The 22361-nt window shown below is 38.4% G+C and overlaps 1 protein-coding gene across 11 annotated transcripts in view; it reads left to right on the plus strand.

Annotated features, from left to right (window-relative positions):
* Positions 1-22361, plus strand: part of MGAT5 (alpha-1,6-mannosylglycoprotein 6-beta-N-acetylglucosaminyltransferase) — a 397474-nt gene that overhangs the window by 161637 nt on the left and 213476 nt on the right. For all 11 annotated transcript variants that reach the window (XM_069067800.1, XM_069067805.1, XM_069067798.1 and 8 more), the window contains one exon: positions 13913-14083. In XM_069067800.1, the coding sequence (XP_068923901.1) occupies positions 13913-14083 (171 nt within the window). The remainder of the gene's footprint in view (positions 1-13912; positions 14084-22361) is intronic.

Consider the following 22361-nt stretch of genomic DNA (forward strand, 5'->3'; position numbering starts at 1 on the left):
TGTGTGTGTGTGTGTGTGTGTGTGTGTGTGTGTGTGTGTGTGTGTGTTTTGACAAGTTGAAAAGTTTGGGAATATTATTTCACATTCTCCACAATCACAACATGATCTCTTTTCTAATATCTCTGTCACCACTCATTTAAACCATGACTGAGACAATTCAGGGTCAGCAGTTTGGGAGTTGAAAGGAAGAAAAATGAATGAGACACTAGAGCATCAGTTTTCAGAGCACCCCAGCAGCCAAAAGCTGCTACCTAGATAATATCACATGGCATCTTCCGGCTGTCAGCATGTAGATAGACTGTGTGGTGTCCCCTTCCTTTTTCTTTTATGGGCCAACTCACATGATGAGGAGTTACTTAAGTAGAATTTATGCCACACTTTCATCATGAGAAATCATTTATCCCACATCAAGTTCATTGTTTTTTTTTAAATGCTTTATTAACTTCTGATTTATATCATTCTTTTCTGCCAGATTTTGAGTTTCAAATTTTCTCCCCGTTTTTCCCCCACCCATACCCCCAAAACAGCAGTCCCACAGGATATCCCCACCTCCAATCTGCTCTCTCCCATATTTTCTCCCATACCTGTTTCGACTTTTCCAGTGGATCTCTATGCCTCAGTGCCTGTATACCTTATTTCTTAATTACATGTAAGATGGTATTAATAATAGTATATATATATATATATATATATACATATACATACATACACACACACATATATATTTGAATATTTGATTTTAAAACTTTCAATTCCAGATTCATTCCCTTTCCCCCCCTGCCACCCACCCCCACTGGGAAGACAAGCAGTTCAGTATAGGTTGTACATGTGTGGCTAATGCAAAACAATAACGTAGTAGATATATTGTAAAAGACTGACTATATTTCCCTCCCTCCTATCCCACCTCCCACTTGTTCTATTCTCTACTTTGATCCTATCCCTTTTCAAAAGTGGGTGCTTCCAACTTCCCTCCCCCCCAGCCTGTCCTCCCTTCCATCATCCCCCTTCTCATCCCCTTCCCCCCCCCTATTCTCCTGGAGGGTGAGATCCCCTATTTACTGTGTATTTCACTCCCTCCTCAAGCCAGATTCAATGGGAATAAGGTTGATACATTCCCTTTTGCCTTCCTATTCTTCCCCTCCATTGTAACCATTTTCCCTTCCCTCTTCTGTATGAGATTGTTTGCCCCAATCTGTCTCTCCCCATCTCCTCTCACCTCTTAATTTCACCTTTTAAGTATCATCCCTTCCTGTTAAATTGGTCCTATGCCCTCTATCTATGTATACCTGTAAACATATATACATACATTCACATATGTATTCATATGCCCATATGCCCTCATATATATATTTCTAATCTCTTCAACTACTGAGAAAAGTTTCATAAATTACAATTATTGTTTTTCCATGTAGGAATGTTAATAGTTCAACTTTGATAAGTTCCTTATGATTTCTTTTCCCTGTTTACCTTCTCATGCTTTTCTTGCTTCTTGTATCTGAATGTCAAACTTTCTATTCAACTCTGGTTTTTTCAGCAAGAATGCTTGAAAGTCCTCTATTCCACTGAATGACCATATTTTCCCCTGAAACATGATACTCAGTTTTGCTGGGTAGGTGACTCTTGGTTTTAGTCCCAGCTCCCTTGACCTCCGGAATATCACATTCCAAGCCCTTCGATCCCTCAGTGTAGAAGCTGCCAGATCCTGGGTTATTCTGATTGTGTTTCCACTATATTCAAATTGTTTCTTCCTGGCTGCTTGTAATATTCTCTCCTTAATCTGGAATTCCATAACCTGACTACAATATTCCTAGGAGTATTCTTTTTCGGATCTTTTTCAGGAGGTGATTGGTGGATTCTTTCAACCTCTATTTTGCCCTCTGGTACTAAAACATGAGGGCAGTTTTCTTTGAGAACTTCCTGGAGGATGCTTTCTAGGTTCTTACTTTGGTCATGGCTTTCAGGTAGTCCAATAATTTTTAAGTTATCTCTCCTGGATCTATTTTCCAGGTCAGTGGTTTTTCCCATATTTCACATTGCCTTCTATTCTTTCATTTGTTTGGATCTGTTTAACAGCATCTTGATTTCTCATAAAGTCATTAGCTTCCATTTGCTCCAGTCTAATTCTGAAGCAATGATTCTTCTCATTGAGCTTTTGAGCTTCTTCTTCCATCTGGCAAATTCAACTTTTTAAGGCATTCTTCTCCTCATTGCCTTTTTGAGCCTCCTTTGCCATTTGAGTCAGTTTGTTTTTTAAGGTATTATTTTCTTCAGTCAGGCTGTTGACTCTCATTTCATAATTTTCTTGCATTGTTCTCATTTCTCTTCCCAATTTTTCCTCCACTTCTCTTATCTGCTTCTTAAGGTCCTCTATGGCCTGTAACCAGCTTGTATTTTCCTTTGAAGCTTTTGGTGCAGGAATTCTGACTTCACTGTTTTCCTCCTGTTCCATGCTTTGCTCCTTCTTGTCCCCAAAATAGGAGTGTAATGTTGGAATCTTCTGTCTGCTTTGCTTCCTTTGCCTGCTCATTTTGCCACTCAATGATTTGACTTTTGGGCTTTTTGCCACAGTAGGACTCTGCCACCAGACAGGGGAATTTTCATCCCAAACGCTGGAGTTTTCTCAGCTGCCGGAGGTATTAGATGGGTGCCCTCTCTGAGGTCTTCACACTCTCTGGCAAGCTGGACACACACCCCAGGACCTCCACCCTAGACTGCAATCCAGATCCAAGCAGGTTAAAGCAAGAGCGATTACCCCTCAGACTGGTGCTTGGTCCCCCTACACTCTGCAGGCCAGGAGCTGAAGCCACCACGTGACGCTGGCTGGCTGTGCTGGTGTCTCAGTGGTTTCTCGCCCTGGGGGTAAAAGCCACGCACTCCCACTTCCTGGGTCCCAAAGTCCAGACTGCACTGGCCTCTCACCTTGTCCTTCGCATCTATGTATTGATAAATCTGGAAATGGCCACAGCTGCTGCTGATCTGGAGTCCCTCTGGCTGAGGCTGGTCAGGCCCGCCCTGGGGCTGGGCTCAGCTCCCAGTGTGCTGTGCTGGCCGATTCCTGCCAGCCTGCCCGGCTGTCCTCAGCTGGTTAGCTTCTCTGTGTCATTTTGTGGGTTCTGCAGCTCCAAAGTTTGTTTAGAGTCCCCTTTACATGGATTGGGGAAGGTGGAAGCCGGAGCTGCGGGAAGGTCATGCTTCTACCAAGTTTATTGTTTTGGGAAAGTCTTGTACAATAAATGTCTTTTAGGTCACTACTGATACAATAGCAGGCAGACCTCAATGCACTCTGATGACCCAAGTCTACTGAGGGGATATCATCATATTTGGGACTTTAATCAGCACATATAGAACTGAAGCATTCAATGCCTGGACTCCATACAATGACCCAAGTTTGTGATTGCAGTGAATCCAAGCAGATGGGTATAACAGTGTTCTTGCATGATGCTTTTGGCATGATGGTGGAATTAAGGAATCAATCAACAGTATTTATTCAGAACCTACAATGTGCCGCTGGGGAGAACAAACACAAAGAACAAACTGATGGTGCCTTTACATTCTAACAGAGGAGACAAGTGGTATGCAATATACAGATTATAGCATAATAATAATGATGATATCTAGAATTTCTATAGCATTTTAAGGTTTTCAGATTATAAATATCATCTCATTTCATCCTTACTAGGGGCTGTTATCTTCATTTTACAGATGAGAAAAATGAGGCAAACAGAGGTTCGGTGACTTGCCAGTGTCACACGCATAGTGAGTTCAAATTGGAGGCCAGATCTGAACTTGTCTTCTTGACTCCAGGTCATGTGGCTCCTAACTGTTAGTGTGTGCCTGGTATAAATATAACCTAAATAAATATGTGCATTTTAATTTATTGGGGGATTAGGAAAGGCTTCATGCAAAAGATGATGCCTGAGCTGCATCTTAGAGGAAGAGAGGGGACTTATAAAGCAGAGGTATGGAGGGTTTGCATTCTAGGCATGGAAGGAGGCCCATGCAAAGGTTCAGAGACAAGATGGGGTGCATCATATGTGAGGAATGAGAAAGCCAATTTAACTAGATTGAAGAGTCAAGTAATGTTTATTGAGGCTGGACAGATATGTTGGGGCCAGGTTGTAAAGGGCGTGAAAAGCCAAACAGGATTATCTATTTGATCGTAGAGGCAATAAGGACCACTGGAGTTGGTTGAGTAGGAAAGTCACATATATAATCAGGTTTGCTCTTGAGGAAAATTACTTTGGCAGCCAGGAATAGGTTGAACTGGAGTGCGGGCAGACTTAAGGCAAGAGAGACCAATTAGGAAACTGCAGCAATCTAGGCAATGAGGGCTTGAACTAAGATGGTAGCTGTGTGAGTGGGGAGAAGGAGTCAGGTGGCAGTTAAGGTATGAAGGAAGCATGCTTGATCCTGACAGCCCACCTGCTGTTAACTCCTCACCCTTGACTTCAGTGTACCAGTCTGTTGGTAGATAAAGCTTTTGGAGGACACAGGCTATTCTGTTTTCCTTTTGTTTTCACATCCCCAGGGCTCAGCACTGTGCCTCCCATATAATGGGCAATTAATAAGCATGTTTTGTTCCTCCAACTAGGGCTGTAGTCACCAGACCAAAGCTTTGCTTGGGCTGGGAAAGGATTGGGCAGTATGCCTAAGGGGAGAAAGGCAGTAGATATAGTGAATGCATTGGAGGTGGCAGCATTATGTGCTCTTCTGATACTCTTTTGCCATTGATATTTGGACCTGGTCAGAGGTAAGATAAAGTCAATATGACTTCAAAATAGGTGACCATTTCATTTGTAGCCAGAAAGAGTGAATGCCAAGCCTGCTGGGGAACTACTAGAGATGGGATTTAGACATTCCTTAAAGGTGAGTAGGATAGTTCCAAAGAATGACTTCATCATTTCAAAGATACAATACATCAACATATTTAAGAAGGCAAGTCACCACACTTTAGCTGCACAATAGGTATTGCTGAGTTATCTATCCTGTTAGACAATGAAGTTACTGATAATGAGATTTCTAGGTGCAGCTAAGGCAGAGAAGACTAATTTGTTTTGCCTGACTATGCATATTTGTAACAAAAAAATCAAAGAAATTGAGGTGGGAAGGAGAGTAAATAAACTTCATTTAAAAGAAATGGAGATTAGGTTATACTATAGATGTGAAATGTTGCATGCACTTTCAGATGAGGTTACTATATTGTTAGTTTTACTTAACTGTTTTACCATGTGACAAGAGACTTCTTGAGTGAGACTAATATGTAAATGTATATAATGTAAAATCAAAACCTATCAATAAAACTGAAAGTGAAAAAAACAAAAAGACTATGTGATGAAAACCCCAGATCATAGACAGAGCTAAGGGACCTTAGCTGTCATTTAGTCAAACCCCCTTATTTCACAAATGAGGAAACTTGCCCAAAGCCACTCTGGCCTTGGTAAGTGGCAGGTCTGAACAGAGCAGCATTTTGTGTTGCCATTTCCCCCATGGCTTATGTAGCTATTGCTGGTTTTTTTTTTTCTAATCTTTGATTGTTGGACTTTTTTTTTCTTTTTTCTCAAAAGTTTTTCTTCTTTTGATCCTGGCGGTGCTTGTGGCATATTCCTTGGAAATGCTAGGATCCTAGTTAGAAGTGAGGTAGGTACTTTATCTTTCTTAAATCCTATCTGTGACCTTTGGCAGTTTGCAGAGAGGTAATGGTAGAGTGATTCCACTTAGCTGACCAGATACAGTAAAAAATAATAGAGAATGCCTGCAAGATAGAGATCTTGCACACTGCATACTCATCAAAGTCATTAAAGCATTTACTATAATATAATCAGTAGGCTAAGCAGAATTTGCCCATGCATTGATGGTGCCCCCTTAGTACCTAGGAAGTGAAATTCACTTTGGGAAAGAGGTCTGCTTCTAGTAAATACTTAAAGAAGTAATGGGGAACTTGGGAGATGGTGCTAAACAACCTTATTATTCCCCTTTGTGGGATGATCCAATCAAACTGTGCATTGTCTCTTGTACCTGTCCAGCAATTTGCAATTTTTGTGTTTTTTTTTCACATTCTTTCTTCTGTGTGAAATATCTTCTTCTTCCCTCAATTCCATCTCTGCATTTTGAAATCCCATTCTACTTCGAAGGTCCCTACCAAATGCTGCCTCTTCTTTGAAGATTCCACTGATTTGTACCCTGCTCTTCTAGTTGGAAATGATCTTTCTTTTTTCCAACTTGGCACTTTATATTCTTGTAAATTGATAATTCTTCAAAGGATCCATATTTTCATCCTGAGCAGAGTTTCCCAAAGTGGCTTATACTGCCCCTTGGGGGTACTGGAGCAATCCAGAGAAGGTGGTAGTAGCCTCGAGTGCAATTGGGGGGGGGGGGGGGGGGGGGGAGGGGGGTGGTATTGAATAAAATAAGGGCAATGGAAGCATAAGGAAAGCAGAGAAGAAAATTTTGAAAAACTATTTATACATGTTTCATCTGTTGTGTAACAGAGTTAAAGTTGTAGTGATTACATTCTTTTCCAAATACACAAAATGCAAATTATAACTTTTGGCCAAGTTTGTCAACAGGTCTTTACAGGAAGGTATTGGCAGGTGGGCATGTTGTGTGTTGTTGGGAAGGCCAGCATGCATCACCAGAAATATGTTCATGTAATGACTTGTTTACAGTATGATGGTATACAGTTATGATATAATATTGCATCATCAAAATTTCAATACAGGAAAACCCCACAAATTTACAATAAATTATTAAATTTAAGGTGTGTCATTTTAAAAATATATGTATTTTATAGTTTTTGAAATGATACAAATTTTTAGAAAGTTAAAGGGTTAAAGAAAGTAGATTTCTTTTTTTTGTTGTTCTTTTTGGAGGGGGGAAGGCAGGGCAGTTGGGGTTAAGTGACTTGCCCAAGGTCACACAGCTAATAAGTGTTAAGTGTCTGAAGCTGGATTTGAACTCAGGTCCTCCTGATTCTAGGGCTAGTGCTGTACTTGCTGCACAACCTAACTGCCCCAGAAAATAGACTTCCAGGCAGGGCACTGAGTAATTTTTTTTAAAGGGGGCAGTAGACCAAATAAATTTGGGAACCTCTGTCCTAAAAGAAGATAACAAATATTTAATTTCTTCTGGTGGAAGACTCAAACTTAATGATGACCTGGACAAAATTCTCTGAACAGCATTTGATGTTATTGAATCATGTGTCCGTGACTCAGCCATACTAGCTAACTTATCTCCCATCTCTGTACCTTTGCAGTGGTTGCCCCTGAAATGCTTTCCTGTTTCATGTCTGCCTCTCAGAATTCTTAACTTCCTTCAAGTATGCTCTCAAGCATCACCTTCTGCAGGAGGCCTTCCCTTCCTTGTCTCTCCTTTTGTCCCTAGCTTCTAGTAGTTTCCCCTCTAAGGCTAACTTACTCCTATTTAGTGTGTTTCTTGTGTGTAGTCTCTGTAGTGTTATCTTCCCTGATAAACTCCTTGAGGACAAGAAATGTTTTGTTTTTCTCTTCCTCCACTTTGTTTAGTATAATAATGCCTGACATGTAGTAAACACTCAGTAAATACTTACTAATATTTTTTGATGACTTATTTCACAAATTGTGATCCAAAGCTCCCTATAACTTAGTAGAGAGTTTCTGTAAGTTCTTGTGACAAAAAAAAATTAATAACCAGCCCATAAAACAAGTCCTCATAACTTGATTAACCTTCTTGACATTAGCTCCTTTGAACTTAATCTGGGCCTAGAATAGTGCATATATCGTTTATAATTGAGGACATACTCAAAGTCTTTCCAGTTTTGCCAGAGTTTGTAGTCTCTTGGCAGAGCCTTTGAGGATCCTTGGTCATATCCATTCAACAATGAGACAGAGGCCCAGGCTATGAATCAGGAGTCCCGGGCTTTATTCAGATCTTGGCTGCTTAACTGATTGTGTGATGCATCACTTAACTGAAACTCTTAGCTTCTCATTTTGTTGCACTCTGCCTGTCTTTATTGTAAGCTTATTATACTGCCTTTTTGTGTCTATGCCACATTTCCCCACTAGGTTGTAAATTCCATGAGGGCCAGGGGCCATGCTTTAATGATTTTTGTGATTCACATTGTGCTTGACACACAATGTATACTTGATAAATGGTTGTTTAATGAATGAGTGAGTGAGAAATTCTTTAACCTTAGTTATTTTTTGAAGACTTCTTTTTCATATGTCTTCATTTTATTTTACTTTAAAAAAAATTGACAGGCATTGATTTTTCTCTCCTTCCCTCCCCAATGGGAAAAAAAGAGGAAAAAAAACCCTTGTAACAAATATGCATAGTAGAGTAAGATGTGCATTGGTTGTATACAAAAATGTGTGTATCATTCTGCATCCTGGGTCCATCATCTCTCTCTTAGAAGGTGGGTAGGATGCTTCACCATTAGTCCTCTGGGATAATGGTAGTCTGGGATAATGATGAGAGTTCTTAAATGTTTTATGGTTGTTTATCTTTACAGTGTTGTTGCTGCTGTATAAATCATTCTCTTGGTTTTGTTCACTTCACTCTTTATCAGTTCCTGTAAGTCTTTTTAGGTTTCTCTGAAACCATCTCTTTCAATATTTTTTTAAATTTTTTTTTAAAGCAATTGGGGTTAAGTAACTTGCCAAGGTTACATAGCCAGTTATTTCTGGGTGTGGTGTTAAGTATCTGAGCCCGGATTCGATCCCAGGTCATCCTGACTCTGGGGCCGGTGCTCTTACTCACTGTGCCACCTGGCCACCCCTTCAATATTTCTTATAGTTAAAATAACTATGTTGCATGTATATGTAACAATAATTATACTCACATACTATAAATTGTTTAGCCATTGCTTAATTGATGGATAACCCCTTAGTTTCCAATTCTTTTTCACCCTAAAAGGAGTTCCTATAAATATACTTTGTATCTATGGATCCTTTTTACTCATTCTTGGATCACTTTGTGGGTATAGGCTTAGTCGAGATATTGCTTGACCAAAGAGTATGCACATTTAGTGACCTTTGGGATATCGTTCCAAATTGCTTTCTAGAATAATCAACCAATTAAAAGCTCCATCACCAGTGCATTAATGTGCCAATTTTCCTGGAGTCCTTCCAACATCTGTCATTTTCCTTTTTTGGCATCTTTGTCAATCTGATCTATGTGTGGTGGAACTTCTTGGTAGTCACTGTCCAACATCCTCAAGGCAGATGTTGGTTAACTCTTGTTATATAAATTTCTTTCCAGTGGAAGCCTAGTTATAAAGTATGAGGACATTATAAAGAAAATGTGCCTTTAAGAATCCACACCAAAGGGGCAGCTAGGTGGCACAGTGAATAGAGCACTGGCCTTGGAGTCAGGAGGACCTGATTTCAAATTCAGACTCAGAAACTTCACACTTATGAGCCATGTGACCTTGTGCAAGTCGCTTAACCCAAATTGCCCTGCTTTCCCCCTCCAAAAAAAGAATCCATATCAAGATGAGGAAATTAGGGCAACTGATAATAGTAAAGTGAGGAATAGGGAGCTAAGTTTTTGTACAGAGTTCTCGATTTTGTTTTGTACCATCATTCAGGTTATTAGCAAATTATCTCTCAGTACTCTGCATGGAATGTGCTGTTTCTTTTTATACTTGTTATTAACTGTATTTTATCTTTCTAGTGAGGCTAGGGGAAAGTGGCTCAAAAAGATTATGATGCAATTTATTTGCTTCAGCCAGTGTGAGGGCGTGGGCAGACAAGGTTAAGGTTTTCAGCCATGTTTTCTCTTCTCATGAGCGATCTTCCTTTGCTACAATTCTCCAAGACAACAAGCAGTGAAGTTCATGAATTTGAAGTCAAGAAATATTCTTCTATGAAGTAGTTGTAGCTCAATGGCTGCTTGACCAGCCATCCCAAAGAATGATTTTGCTGCTAAATCACTATGGAATCAAACCACCTTTATGGTCCAGTCTTAGGACACATTTAGTTCTCTGCTGTCAAGACCCATGCTTTCTAACATAGCCCAAGCATATCTCAAGATTTAGTACAGAGAGAAGGACAGCAGTACAAGACCCCCACAGTAGGCATTTAGTAAATATTTGTTGAATGACTAAACCAGTAAATTAGGACATGTTATTGAATCTCCCCCAAGCTGGTTGGAATTGTCCTATCCCCCTTTATTCCATGCTCCTGTCTCTGGTTTGCTAGCACTCTCACTGGGGAAGAGAGTACAGCTAACAGCAGCACCTTTTGCCTTTTCTGCTCCAAAACTTTGCTTGCAGCACATAATTCTGTCTCTTTTCTCTGTTCCCACAGCCCTCTTTTAGTCATGTATCAAAGCTCTGTAGAACACACAAAATGCTGGGGTGGCCAGGTAGCACAGCAAGTAAGAGCACCGGCTCCAGTGTTGAGAAGACCTGGAGATCGAATCCCGGGTTCAGACACTTAGCACCCACCCAGAAACACCTGACCGTGTAACCTTGAGCAAGTTACTTAACCCCAATGACTTAGGGGCGGTCAGGTGACTCAGCGAGTAAGAGCACCGGCTCCAGTGTCGGGATGACCTGGATTAAATCCGGGCTCAGATACTCAGCACCACACCCAGAAATAACTGGGCGTGTAACCTTGAGCAAGTTACTTAACCCCACTTGCTTAAAAAAAAACACACAAAATGGCTAGGGAATCTAGCTATAGGAATAGGAAGGCTGTGGTTAAGGTTAGGAGACTCCCTAATGCTCAGACATTCAGCACTTGAGCAAGCTTCATATGTACCTATCTAATATCTCACTAATGGCTCTGGTAGAGTATAACGGCAGATTTCCATTCTCAATACAAACACACTTATTAAATATACTCTACTGGGCATACCCCAAACCCAATTAAGATAATGCTTTTCTAACTCGTATATCATCCCTCTGTCAAAATACTATCTTGTCATAGTATGCTTTGTGGGTTGAGAAAGTAATGTCAGGTTCATTATCATCATCATCATCATTACCACTAGCATTTACATAATGCTTTAAAGTTTACAATTCATTTTATATACATTTGGTCTTCACATAAACCCTGTAAGGGTAGATACTATTATTATTCTCATTTTACAAATGGAGAAATTTAGGTTTAGAGAAGGCATGTGACTTAATTAAGCTCACACAGCTAAGTGTCTGGAGCCGCCTTCAAACAGGTCTTTCCAATTCCAATTTTAATAATTGTATCCATTGCACCCTCCAGCTGCCTAGGCTAACTACCAACTAGAAATAAGAAAGATTACTGGGGATTGAACCTTCATAGCAAAAGTAAAGTACAATAAACATCAGTAAAAGAAACAGCAAAGAATTTGCTGAACCCCCATGATATATAGGGTACCATGTCAGTCCTAGAAGAAGCTGTGAAAGTCCTTGCTCTCAAGGGACTTAAAATTAAAGACTTCATAGTTCTGAGGTAATTAGATTTTTATGCTGAATGCTACTAACTCTCCCTTGTACATTTTCCCAGATGCAAATTATTTGACTGGCCACCCCAGAAATCCAAATGCTCAGGCCCTGTGAAAGCAGGAAGATAGGTGGTCTGCCAGTGCTAGGACAGGTTCATATCATACTGGTGAATAACTGAGTCATAAAGACTAATAGGCATTATATCACAGATGACAAGAATCATTTAATGGCACCTTCTGTAAATAGCCGCTTTATCTGGAAGCTCTTCACCTCAGAGAATATCAGGCTAAATTTGTTTTTCAAATGGGAGAATTTCAAGGACAAGAGCATGTTTGAAAAACTATGGAATGGATGAAAGCCATGGTCTTTTACTCTATTGATTCATTAGTTTCCGAACTGTTCCCTTGTTTTTCATGGACATCCAGTCTTAGATTTCTTTAATATTCTATATCTTAAATCCCAATTGTTCCTATTCTGCAGATGTTAAAATAAATAAAAAGGTATTTATCAAGTGCCTACTGTGTTCCAAGTCTGCACTTGGCTTAGTCACATGTTATTTTGTCTGGAGACTTTGATAGTCCATTAAACTTGGTAACATAGCCTTGTATAGAACATGTTGCTGATGGTTAGGTCCATTTGCTCTGATTGTTTGGGCAGAGTTATCCCTAAAAATACTATTAATTTAAGCTTCTACCCTAATTACATTTCTATTTTTTTTTGTTCTGATGAATCCTCCATGTAGGACAGTCAGGCAGCCTTGATTTCAGCTCCAACAGCTGCTAGTGTGTCTATTGTGAACTAGACAGATATATATATATATATCTATATCCTAGCCATGCTGGGGTACATCAGCTCAACCAGCAAAGCATTTGTTTAATGGCAAGCTGGCCTCTGAACCCTTGTAATAAAATGAAGGGTGATAATTTTTCATCCATCTAAATTAAAAATTCTCACTCACCCTGCGCTATGTATTATTCCCTACACCTTGTTTCTCCCTGAAATACAGACCTGTCTTTTTAATACCAGTCTTGTCATATGGTTGTGAGTCATAGAACACTGTAGTCTTCAGAGCATTAAAATTGAGTGTCACTAAGAGGGCATTGGAGAGGCACTTGGTGGGTGTGAACAGGTTGCAGCATAACAAATAAGTAACTGTGAAGAACTGGAGTATAGGATGTGTTTAAAGAATTGTAATAATGAAAGAAGATAGTCTGGTTGTGTGGAAAGAGCCAAGAATTGCCATTGGGCAATCATTTTGATGTGGAGGGAAAACAATCAAGGCCTCAACAATAGACCCCTGGAGAGAATAGGGACAAAAGGGGCCTAAGATGGGCAGGCATGGGTGACTGACCTGTGATCTGCATCCATTCAAATATCCATGTGTTTACCTTTCTTTGTATTGCTAATACTCAGCTGGGGCATATAGTAAGTGCTTAATCAATGCCTATTGATTAAAACTGACTGATCTATGTGCCTTCCCTTTTGTTGAGACATCTCTCTCTTTCTCTCTCGGTGACTCTGTCTCTGTCTCTTTCTTTGTCTCTCTCCCATTTATGTATATATGTGTATGTATGTATATGTGTGTACATATATACATATATATTTATATATGGGTATAGATGGGTATATGTGTATACTTTTTTCAATGTCTTAGATTGCAGGCTCCCAAAGGGTTTGATTGAGTCCATTATTTACTTGTATAGTCCTGTATGTATGGAAAGGTTTTTTTGGAGGCCTTTTATATTAGTGATAATAATTGTGTGATCTGGGATAATTAAAAGGTTACATTTTGTTCACTAAATCAATGATTCAAACTCAAAGTTGGGTGCTTGAGGAAGTGTGCTAACTTTATTACATTCCTAGTCTGTCATTTCACGTTAACATTCAGTCTAATTATGGTCAACTCCATTAAGAAAATGGGGACCTTGCAAAGTAAGCATAATTTAATATTTCTTCAATTTTTAATGCATGTTTCTATGTAGCATTGTCATGAGCTTGAGCTGCCATTGTATTTCAGGCCTGTAAGAGCTAATAGCTTTCCAACAAATAGAAAGCTATATTACAGAAAATTTGTGTTCTCATCCTAATGTCTTGAAATAAACCATGAAATTCCATAAGCAACTACCTTCATAGATTTTTAAAATTTTTTTTGAGGGTAATTGGGATTAAGTGACTTGCCCAAAGACACACGGCTAGTAAGTATGTCAAGTGTCTGGTGCCGGATTTGAACTCAAGTCCTCCTGACTCCAGGGCTGGTGCTCTATATTCACTGTGCCACCTAGCTGCCTCTGGTAATGGATTTTTCCTAATAAGCTTTGGTTCAAAGTTTTCCATCATATAAGCACTTGATATTTGGCTAGTTTGGGAAAGATCTCAGGCTGTTATTTTCTGATGATCACTTTTGAAATGACTGGATTGAAGGCTATTTCACTCTTTTGAAAGAAAGAAAGCCCTATTAGAAGTCAACTAATTTCCAATAGCCCTCATTTTATTTTATTTTATTCTGTTTAGATCTGAAGAAAACTCTTGCTGTCTTATTGGACAATATTTTGCAACGCATTGGCAAGTTGGAATCAAAGGTGGACAATCTTGTAATCAATGGCACTGGAGCAAATTCAACTAATACCACCACAACCGCTGTTCCCAGCAGTATTGCAGCATTCGAAAAAATTAGTGTAGCAGGTAAGTGTAGCCAAATGCTATTTTAATGGGATGAGGCATGTGAAGACATAGGAATGAGGAAGCAGCACTTTGGACTATACTATAAGGTTCTTAAACATTGGGAAGTTAAAGTTCAAGCTTAGTTTGATATTAAAAATAGCAGAAGTTTTTCATTTTGTTTTCATTTTCATATGCTTTGTCCTGTCTAGTTTATATTCTCATTCTATGATGTTTGCTTTATAATGAATTCTGGAATGTCAGTTCTAATTGAGTAGGAAAGTAGCGCAAATAAATTGAGTACACAAAATATCCAGAAATTTCATATTAGCTCAATCTTTCCATCTCCTGTTTTATACTGATCACATATCTTTTATAACTTCCTGAAATATACAAAAACTGACTTTGAATTCTGTCTACCTGACTCCCTGAATGCTAGGTTAAAGTGCTATTCGATAATCAATAAAAATAAAGGAAAGAAAGCCAACAAGAGAATAGAAGAGAAGGAATAATACTAAATAGATTATGAATTCCTTAATCATCCATACCTGATGATAGTGAATCATAGAATCAGTGTTGCAGTTGATTAACCTCTGCTTAAATACTTAGAGTGATGGGGAAGGGTAGCCTATTTCATTTTTGAACACCGCTAACCGTTAGAAAATTCTTCCTTTATATTGAACTAAAATCTATCTGTAATTTTTCTCATTAGTCCTAGATACACTTCTTCTTGAAACACAGAATAAACCTAATTTTTCTTCCATTTAATGACCCATAAGTTATTTAAAAACAGCTGATATCACCTCTCCTAGGCTTTCTCTTTGGGTTAAAGATTCCTATTTTGGGGGAAGGGTGGGGTGAGGGTAGGGGCAATCGGGGTTAAGTGACTTGCTTATGGTCACATAGTTGGTAAATGTCTGAGGCCAGATTTAAACTCAGGTCTTCCTGACTCCAGAGCCAGTGCTCTATCTACTTTGCACCACCTAGCTGTCCCCAAGATCCCTATCTTTTTTGATTATACATCTTGCTTTCCTGGTCATTATCCACTGAACTTATTCCAGTTTTCCATGTTACTTTTTAAATGTGTTATCTACAACTGAACTTAATATTCTAGATATGGCCTGACCATTATAGAATACAGTGAGACTGTCACTTCCCTTTGTTCTAGGCAGTATGCTTTTATTAACAGCTTAAAATTGAATGAGCTTCTCTTAATGTAGTCTAAAATCAAATAAACTATTTTGGGGAAGTTATAGTATTCTTTTGACTCAATGAGATTATGACCCATTTAAAAGCTCCCAATTTCTTTTTTAATGTGAATTGCTGTCTAAGTAAGTTTCCATACTATATGTCAGCAGATGATATTTTTAAAACTCCAAAGATATAGGGCACTACATTTATCTTGATTAAATTTCATCCTCTTAGCTTTGACCCATTGTTCTAGACTGTCAAATTATTTGTGAATCCTAATTCTCACATTTACCCAACTCTGTGCTATCTATAAGTTGGATATTCATACCATCTATGTCTAAATTCAAGTCACTCATAAAAACATTGAATATGACATGGCTAAAGACAGAGGCCTGGGTGTTACCACTAGACACCTCCTTCCAGAATGACATGACCCCATCCCTGACACCACCATCTTAAACAATAAACCAAATACATTTTCTTTTATGCTTTCTTGAATTGTAGGATTTTGAAATAAATGGGAGTTAACATTAGACAAAAAGACACTGAGAAATTTTGTTGTTGTCATTTTTAAAAAAAATAAACACTTTATATGTATTCTTAAGAATAGGATTACAATTTCCCTATTGTGACTATCCCTTCCAGTGAATGATGATGCTCTAGGGCTCACATTTACTTTTGTGACCATAATACTAGGCTGAGAGAGTGTGAGGGAAGCAGCAAGTCGGATGCAAACCTATTCCTCTAACACCAGAGTTCAGTGTATCAAGTAATTATAAGTAATATGCACGTAACTCTACTGGATGGTAACGAAGCCCTAAGTTTCATTTAGTTACATATTATTGTTGCTTTTCAAAAGTATATATTTTTCATAGCCACTTTTTAAAAATGTCATGAATTTTGCATAGATTTTGGTGAAACACTTCCCCCATTTTTCAGTTTCCTCCCCTGAAATGTCAAAACATTTGTCTTTTACTTTATGCAGCTCTGTTTTGTGAGCTTCTCATACTGTTCTTTGCCTTTTTGCAAATTGTAAATTTCAATATATATTTCCAATAATCTAAGTATTCAACTAAACAAAGGTATTAAAAATAACTTTTAATTACAACACAGAGACAATGTCATCTAGGACATAAATCCTTTCTTCCCTGTGGTTTCTAACAACTTCTGTAATTAGACAAGGAAACCTCCCACTGTGTTGAGCTGCTTATTAAAATATGTAACACTCCCTCATCTTGCCCCTTCTCCTGCAATGGAAAATATTGTCAAGAAGGCTCTCAGCTTAATCAGAGTTTTCTTCTTTGAGAGCTACTGCTCTTAGCCTTCCTGTGGTCCCCTGTATCACTGCTTCAGAATTATTGCTTTCTGATATCTATGTGTTGTTATCTTTGATAGTGATGATTTTCAAAGATCCTCACGAGATTGGTTTCTGGAGTCATTGGGCAGAAGAAGTAGAATACATTAATCTGGGAGTCTAATAGGAAGGAATCTCATTTTGGGATGATCCCATCACAATGACTTATACTTATTTAATCCATCAACAGATATTTGCTGAGTGTCTTCTGGGTACATATGGGCAGCCTAAGGGCATTGGGAGAGAGATAAAAAGAAGCATATAATATGCTTCTTTACCTCAAAAAATTTATAATCTATTTAGTGAAACAAACATAATTCGATTAAAATACAGCTAATTATATGAAGCACTCCATAGTTTATGGTAAGTTCTAAATGAATGTTAGAGAAAATAAGATTAAGGAAAATGAGATTATTTTGGACTGGAGAAGTGTGGAAAGATTTCATAAAGGAGGTGATACTTAGGTTGTACATTAAAGGATGGATAAGATTTAATTAAGTGGAGAGCAAAGGGATAAGGGGATAGAGATCTTAGGTTTTCACATAGTGTGTTTACCATGGTTAGTTGTGTTGATCAATCTGGCAGGAGCAGAAGATTAGCAAGGTGTGAGAAAAGATTGGTTAGAAATGGAAATTGAATCCAGATTATAGAGGGTCTTGAATGTTCACTTGTTAAAGGCATGCAGACTAGAAAAAGAAAGTGCAACTGGGGGAGAGATTGGTAATGGAAACACCTGCTCTTTCATTCTCCTTAATACTGCCATGGATTGCTTTCAAGAGCTAGATCTGGAAGGAACTGTAACAAGACAACAGGTTTCCCTGTGGGTTGCTATATTTATATTTGAAAAGTCTTAAAATGCTACCAAAGTTTTGAAGACATCAGGAAATGAGATTCAACCCTTGATATCCCAAAATTCTTCTGACCAGAAGTTTCCTTTTATTCAAGTCCATCCAACTTCCATTTACAAAGTCACTTCTAAAAATTTAGAACTCAAAATCTTTTAAAAGTGAATGTTGAAAACTAAAAATAAATGAATAAATGAAATGTTTTTAAAAGGACACTTCCTCTTTTTCTTACTTTTTGACAAGATTGAGAAAAGCAAGCCCTTCCCTTTGTATTAAAATAGTATCTAATAAAATATAAATACTTGTAGAGTGTTCATTTTCAATCTCTTGGCCACAGTAGATTATAAAGTAGGAACAGAAATGGTCACCTTACAAATGTTGAATTGAATTTTATTTTATTGAATTAAAAAGGGCTCTAATTAGCCTTTCAACCATTAAAGGTAGTTATTTATTAAATAAATGCCTTGACTGTGCCATGTGCTAGTTAGTGTACACAAAACCTATCTTAATTAAAAACAACTCAAATACCCCCTGATGCCTTATTAATGAATGGACCCTTGATTCTCAAAAATTTATGTTAGTGCCAATGCTGATAAGTTCAAACATACTGGAACTGTGAGGTTCATTTCCAGGATAGCCATATAAAGAAGATTGGGAAGGGAGGGGCTGCCATAACTATTGAAGCCAAACTGTGACCTGCATCAAAGATGGGTCACACTTCAGTGATCACTGATCTTTAGAAGAGAATAGCAATATTGGATTTTTTTAAAATAATGCATTAGGGCTTACTGAACATCTGTCTCCTGTGCCTCTGAGACATATTTTATAGATGAGAAAACTCAGAAAGACAAACCAGCCTGTTCCAAATTACACTCTAAGAGTTAGAGCTGGGGAATGGCCAGGTAGCACAGCGAGTAAGAGCACTGGCTCCAGTGTCAGGATGACCTGGGGATTGAATCCTGGGCTCAGACACTTAACACCCACCCAGAAACACCTGGCCATGTAAACTTGAGCAAATTACTTAACCCGATTGCTTAAAAAAAATAGTTAGAGCTGGGATTTGAATCCAGGTCTTCCTGCCTCCCCAGACCATCCCTCCCTCTATTCTGACACATTGCCTACTCTTTCTCTGGTTTTGGCAGGGGAAGAGGTTTTCCTCATGAGACACTTATGATTTAGTTTAACCTCACTGTTGTATGTTACCGGTCCTCAAATTGTCATAAAAATGTGGCAAACATTGCCCTGGAGGTGAGAAAATCCATGTTTTAAAAACAGGATTACTATATTAGTTGAATGGCATTTCTCCTCTTCTTCCTTCTCTGCATTAAGACATGTGGTAATTGCTCAGAAATGTACTTCCTGGTGTGTGTTATTGCTTACTCTGATGTCTTATTGCTCACTGATGTTTCTTATTGCTTACTGTTGTGTCTTATTGCTTGCTGATCTATCTTCCTATTCATCACAAACTGTCTTTAAATTGTGTACTATGGCAGCGGAAGTCAGGTTTCTGAAATTTATTTTCTTGTAGTAACTCTCCCTTTTATTCCATTTTATTTTAGGACCAGAAAGCTTCATTTCTAAATGGTGTTTGTCCCAAGTTTTTTTTTTTTTTTAATGAAATAATAAATGTTTGAGCGTAGACTATCTGTGAGGCACTTTGCAGGGCACTATGGGAGATACTAAGAGTGTGTGACTCTTGCTTTCAAGGAACATGCAGCTTAGGAGAAGATACCCCAATTGTAGAATGAGTGGGCTGTACTATATGTCCTGTAAGCTCACTGGAGTTTCTATCTCTGATATGCAGCTAATGGTAGCTAATATTTATGTAGTGCTTTTTGGTTTGCAAAGTTATATATGTCTATTATCTCATCTATTATCATACATCATCTATTATCTATTATCTTTGGCATATGAGGGAGTTTTTATTATCCCCATTTGACAGATGAAAAAAATCAGGCCAGTTGATCAGGGTCATATAACTAGTAAATATCTGAAGCAGGATCCAAACTCAGGCTTTCCTGACCCTAAATCCCAGAAGGTACTGTAAATAAGTAGCTATAATAACATTAGATAGAGTGTAAAAATGATAAAGGAAGGCACATGGTGTTGTTATTTTAGAAAAGGATGCCCAGGGGTGGCCAGGTGGCACAGTGAGTAAGAGCATTGGCCCTGGCGTCGGGAGACCTGAGATCAATTCCGGCGTCAGATACTTGGCACCCACACAAAAATAACTGGCCATGTAACCTTGAGCAAGTTACTTAACTCCAATTGCTTTAAAAAGAAAAGAAAAGAAAAGGATGCCCAGCTGGGCACAAAGCTTGGCTTTGGTGGAGTTTTTTGTTTTGTTTTGTGTTTTTTTGAGTTAAGCCTTCAAATGTAGGGGCATTACATGGGTGGAACTGATAAGAAATGAGAGCATGGAAGGAAGGAGAACCTTCCAAGCGAAGGAGCAAAGGCAAGAGGTGTATGAGAGGAACAGCAAGTGGTCAGTTTGGTTGGTACATAAGATGAGGAAAAGAGGAGCAAGAGAAATTGAGGTGGAAAGGATAGATTGGGGCTCCTTTTTTGTTCTCCTAGACTTTTCATTCTATAAAATTTTATGTCCCTCAGGTAAACATTGGTGCATATGTACCTTAATAAAACCAGAAGGTGAATTTAAATAAAATTGGTTATAGTTTTTGATGTGAGTTTGTTCTTTGTCCTCAGAATTAGGAGTGGGAAAAAACGAATGAAGGAGCAGTTTTTCTAGAATTCCCAAACTTTAACCATTATTCATAATCTCTTACTCTCTGGTTTCATTTTATGAAGTAGACTAATACAGAACTTAACTTGTATGTGAGGGAGTGTAGTCCCCTGCTGGGCAGCGAGGTGGAAGAGCAGACAGAGTGCCATGCCTGGAGTCAGGAAGACTCATCTTCCTGAGTTCACATATGTCCTCAGCCACTTACTAGCTATGTGACCCTGAGAAAGTCATTTAATCCTGTTTGACTCAGTTTATTTATCTGTAAAATGGGCTAGAAAAGGAATGGCAAGCCACTCCAGTATCTTTGCCAAGAAAACTCCAAATGTGGTCACAACGAGTCAGACACAGTGGAAAAACAACGGAACAACCATGACCACAAACGTATAAACCTACTTTCAGAATGACCTGGACTTAATAGATGATTTCTCCCTAACAAACTCTAGCCTTTCTGTACTTAGATAGCTCATAGAGGGCAGGGCCCCGGTCAGGACAGAGCTGCACTCAGAGTCATGGGTACAGTTTAGGTGTTTGATAATTGTGTTAATGTTTATTAATGACAAGGCCTGTCTTGTTTTTGTTAATTGTAATCCTAGCTAGTGTGTACATGGTACAAAAGGCTTAATATTTATTGAAGTACAATGAAAATAACAATAACTAGCATTTACCATAGCATTTTAGGTTTGCGCAGCACTTTACAAATATTATTTCATCCTCACAACAACCCTGGGAAGCAGATGCTATTGTGATCCTCATTTCACAGATGAGGGAACTGAGGCACACAGAGCTTGTGACTTGTCCAGAGTGGCCCAAATAGTAAAGATCAGAAATGGGGCTTGAACTCAGGTCTTCCTGACTTCAGTACTGGGTGTTATCACTGTGTCACCTAACTGCCTCTAAAGATGACTTCAAGCATTTAACCCTTTACTTGTGGGTGTCATTCAATGTCTAAGAATTGTTCTTCCCTACTTATACTTGTAGGGTCTCCATACAAATGAGATGAATCTTGAAGAAGAGAGAAACTTCCCTTCTACCTCACCCCATACTTAGATGTACCTACAAATGCTACCCTTTGGTCTTGGGTTTACTAACCATAAGTGTTTCATTGGTCAACTACTTAAAATACAAGTGAGGTATGGCTGACATTGGACAGTAGCATGCTGGGTATAGCAGAAGATCTAAATATGAGCATATATAAGTTATAGTTAACATCCAGTTACAGGCTAATATACAACTGAATTACTGGTTAATGTTCAATGTTAGCCAAAATTCGAAGGAAAATAGCTTGAATTGTGAATGATCTAATTTGCAAGGTTAATTGGGAAACAATCACAAAATCGAAGGTGCATTTTCAACTCAAGTGGTTGTTTTCTGGTGTTTGACTTTAAGTTGAACATTAGGCAGCTCCTCATTTCCTTAACATTTTCTCTATCATATATCATATTCCATTATTAGAACATCAAGACAATGGATTTTAACTTGTATCTTGAATCTTATCATTTATCTGTCCAGTGTTTGATGGAGGAATTTATTTTAAAGAAAATAAAAATCCTATTATTATACTTATCATTTGGAAACTCAAAATGACAAATGGCTCTGCTGAGTTCTTGGGTCACATTTCAAAGCATAATTTTCCCCCTTTTGTATTGCTAATGGGCCTTGAAATTAGTTTGGATCTGTTTTGTTTCCTTGATTGTGTTTGTTCATGGGCATTATCAGTTAGACTAGAATGGTCCACAAAACATCTTGACCTATTCACCTATGCAGCTTTCTGATCCATATAATATCCCAGAGGGCTCACTTAGTAAAAGTGGAAACCTGTTGCAAAGGGATTTCCTTCCTATTAATTTTACTAAGAGACCATTTTGGTTTCTTTAGGACTCATTTCTTTTAATTTCATTCTTTCAAAGGGCAGCATTAAATATCTTGATACTCATCAGAAGTGATTCTCTTTCAGCCTTTAAGGGCTGATTGTAATTGTTAGGATTTTCACTTTATGTTGTATTTTTTTTCCGTTGGGGAAAAAAAAAAGGAAACGAGGGGTAGCTAGGTGGCACAGTGAATAGAGCACTGGCCCTGGAATCAGGAGGATCTGAGTTCAAATCCAGCCTCAGACACTTAACACAAAAACTAGCCGTGTAACCTTGTGACTTAACCCCAATTGCCCTCCCC

The sequence above is a fragment of the Petaurus breviceps genome, unplaced genomic scaffold (assembly GCF_028583685.1).
Source record: "Petaurus breviceps papuanus isolate PSGF00001 unplaced genomic scaffold, PetGlider_PUasm1.0 90752, whole genome shotgun sequence".
NCBI classification, from domain to species: Eukaryota; Metazoa; Chordata; class Mammalia; order Diprotodontia; family Petauridae; genus Petaurus; species Petaurus breviceps.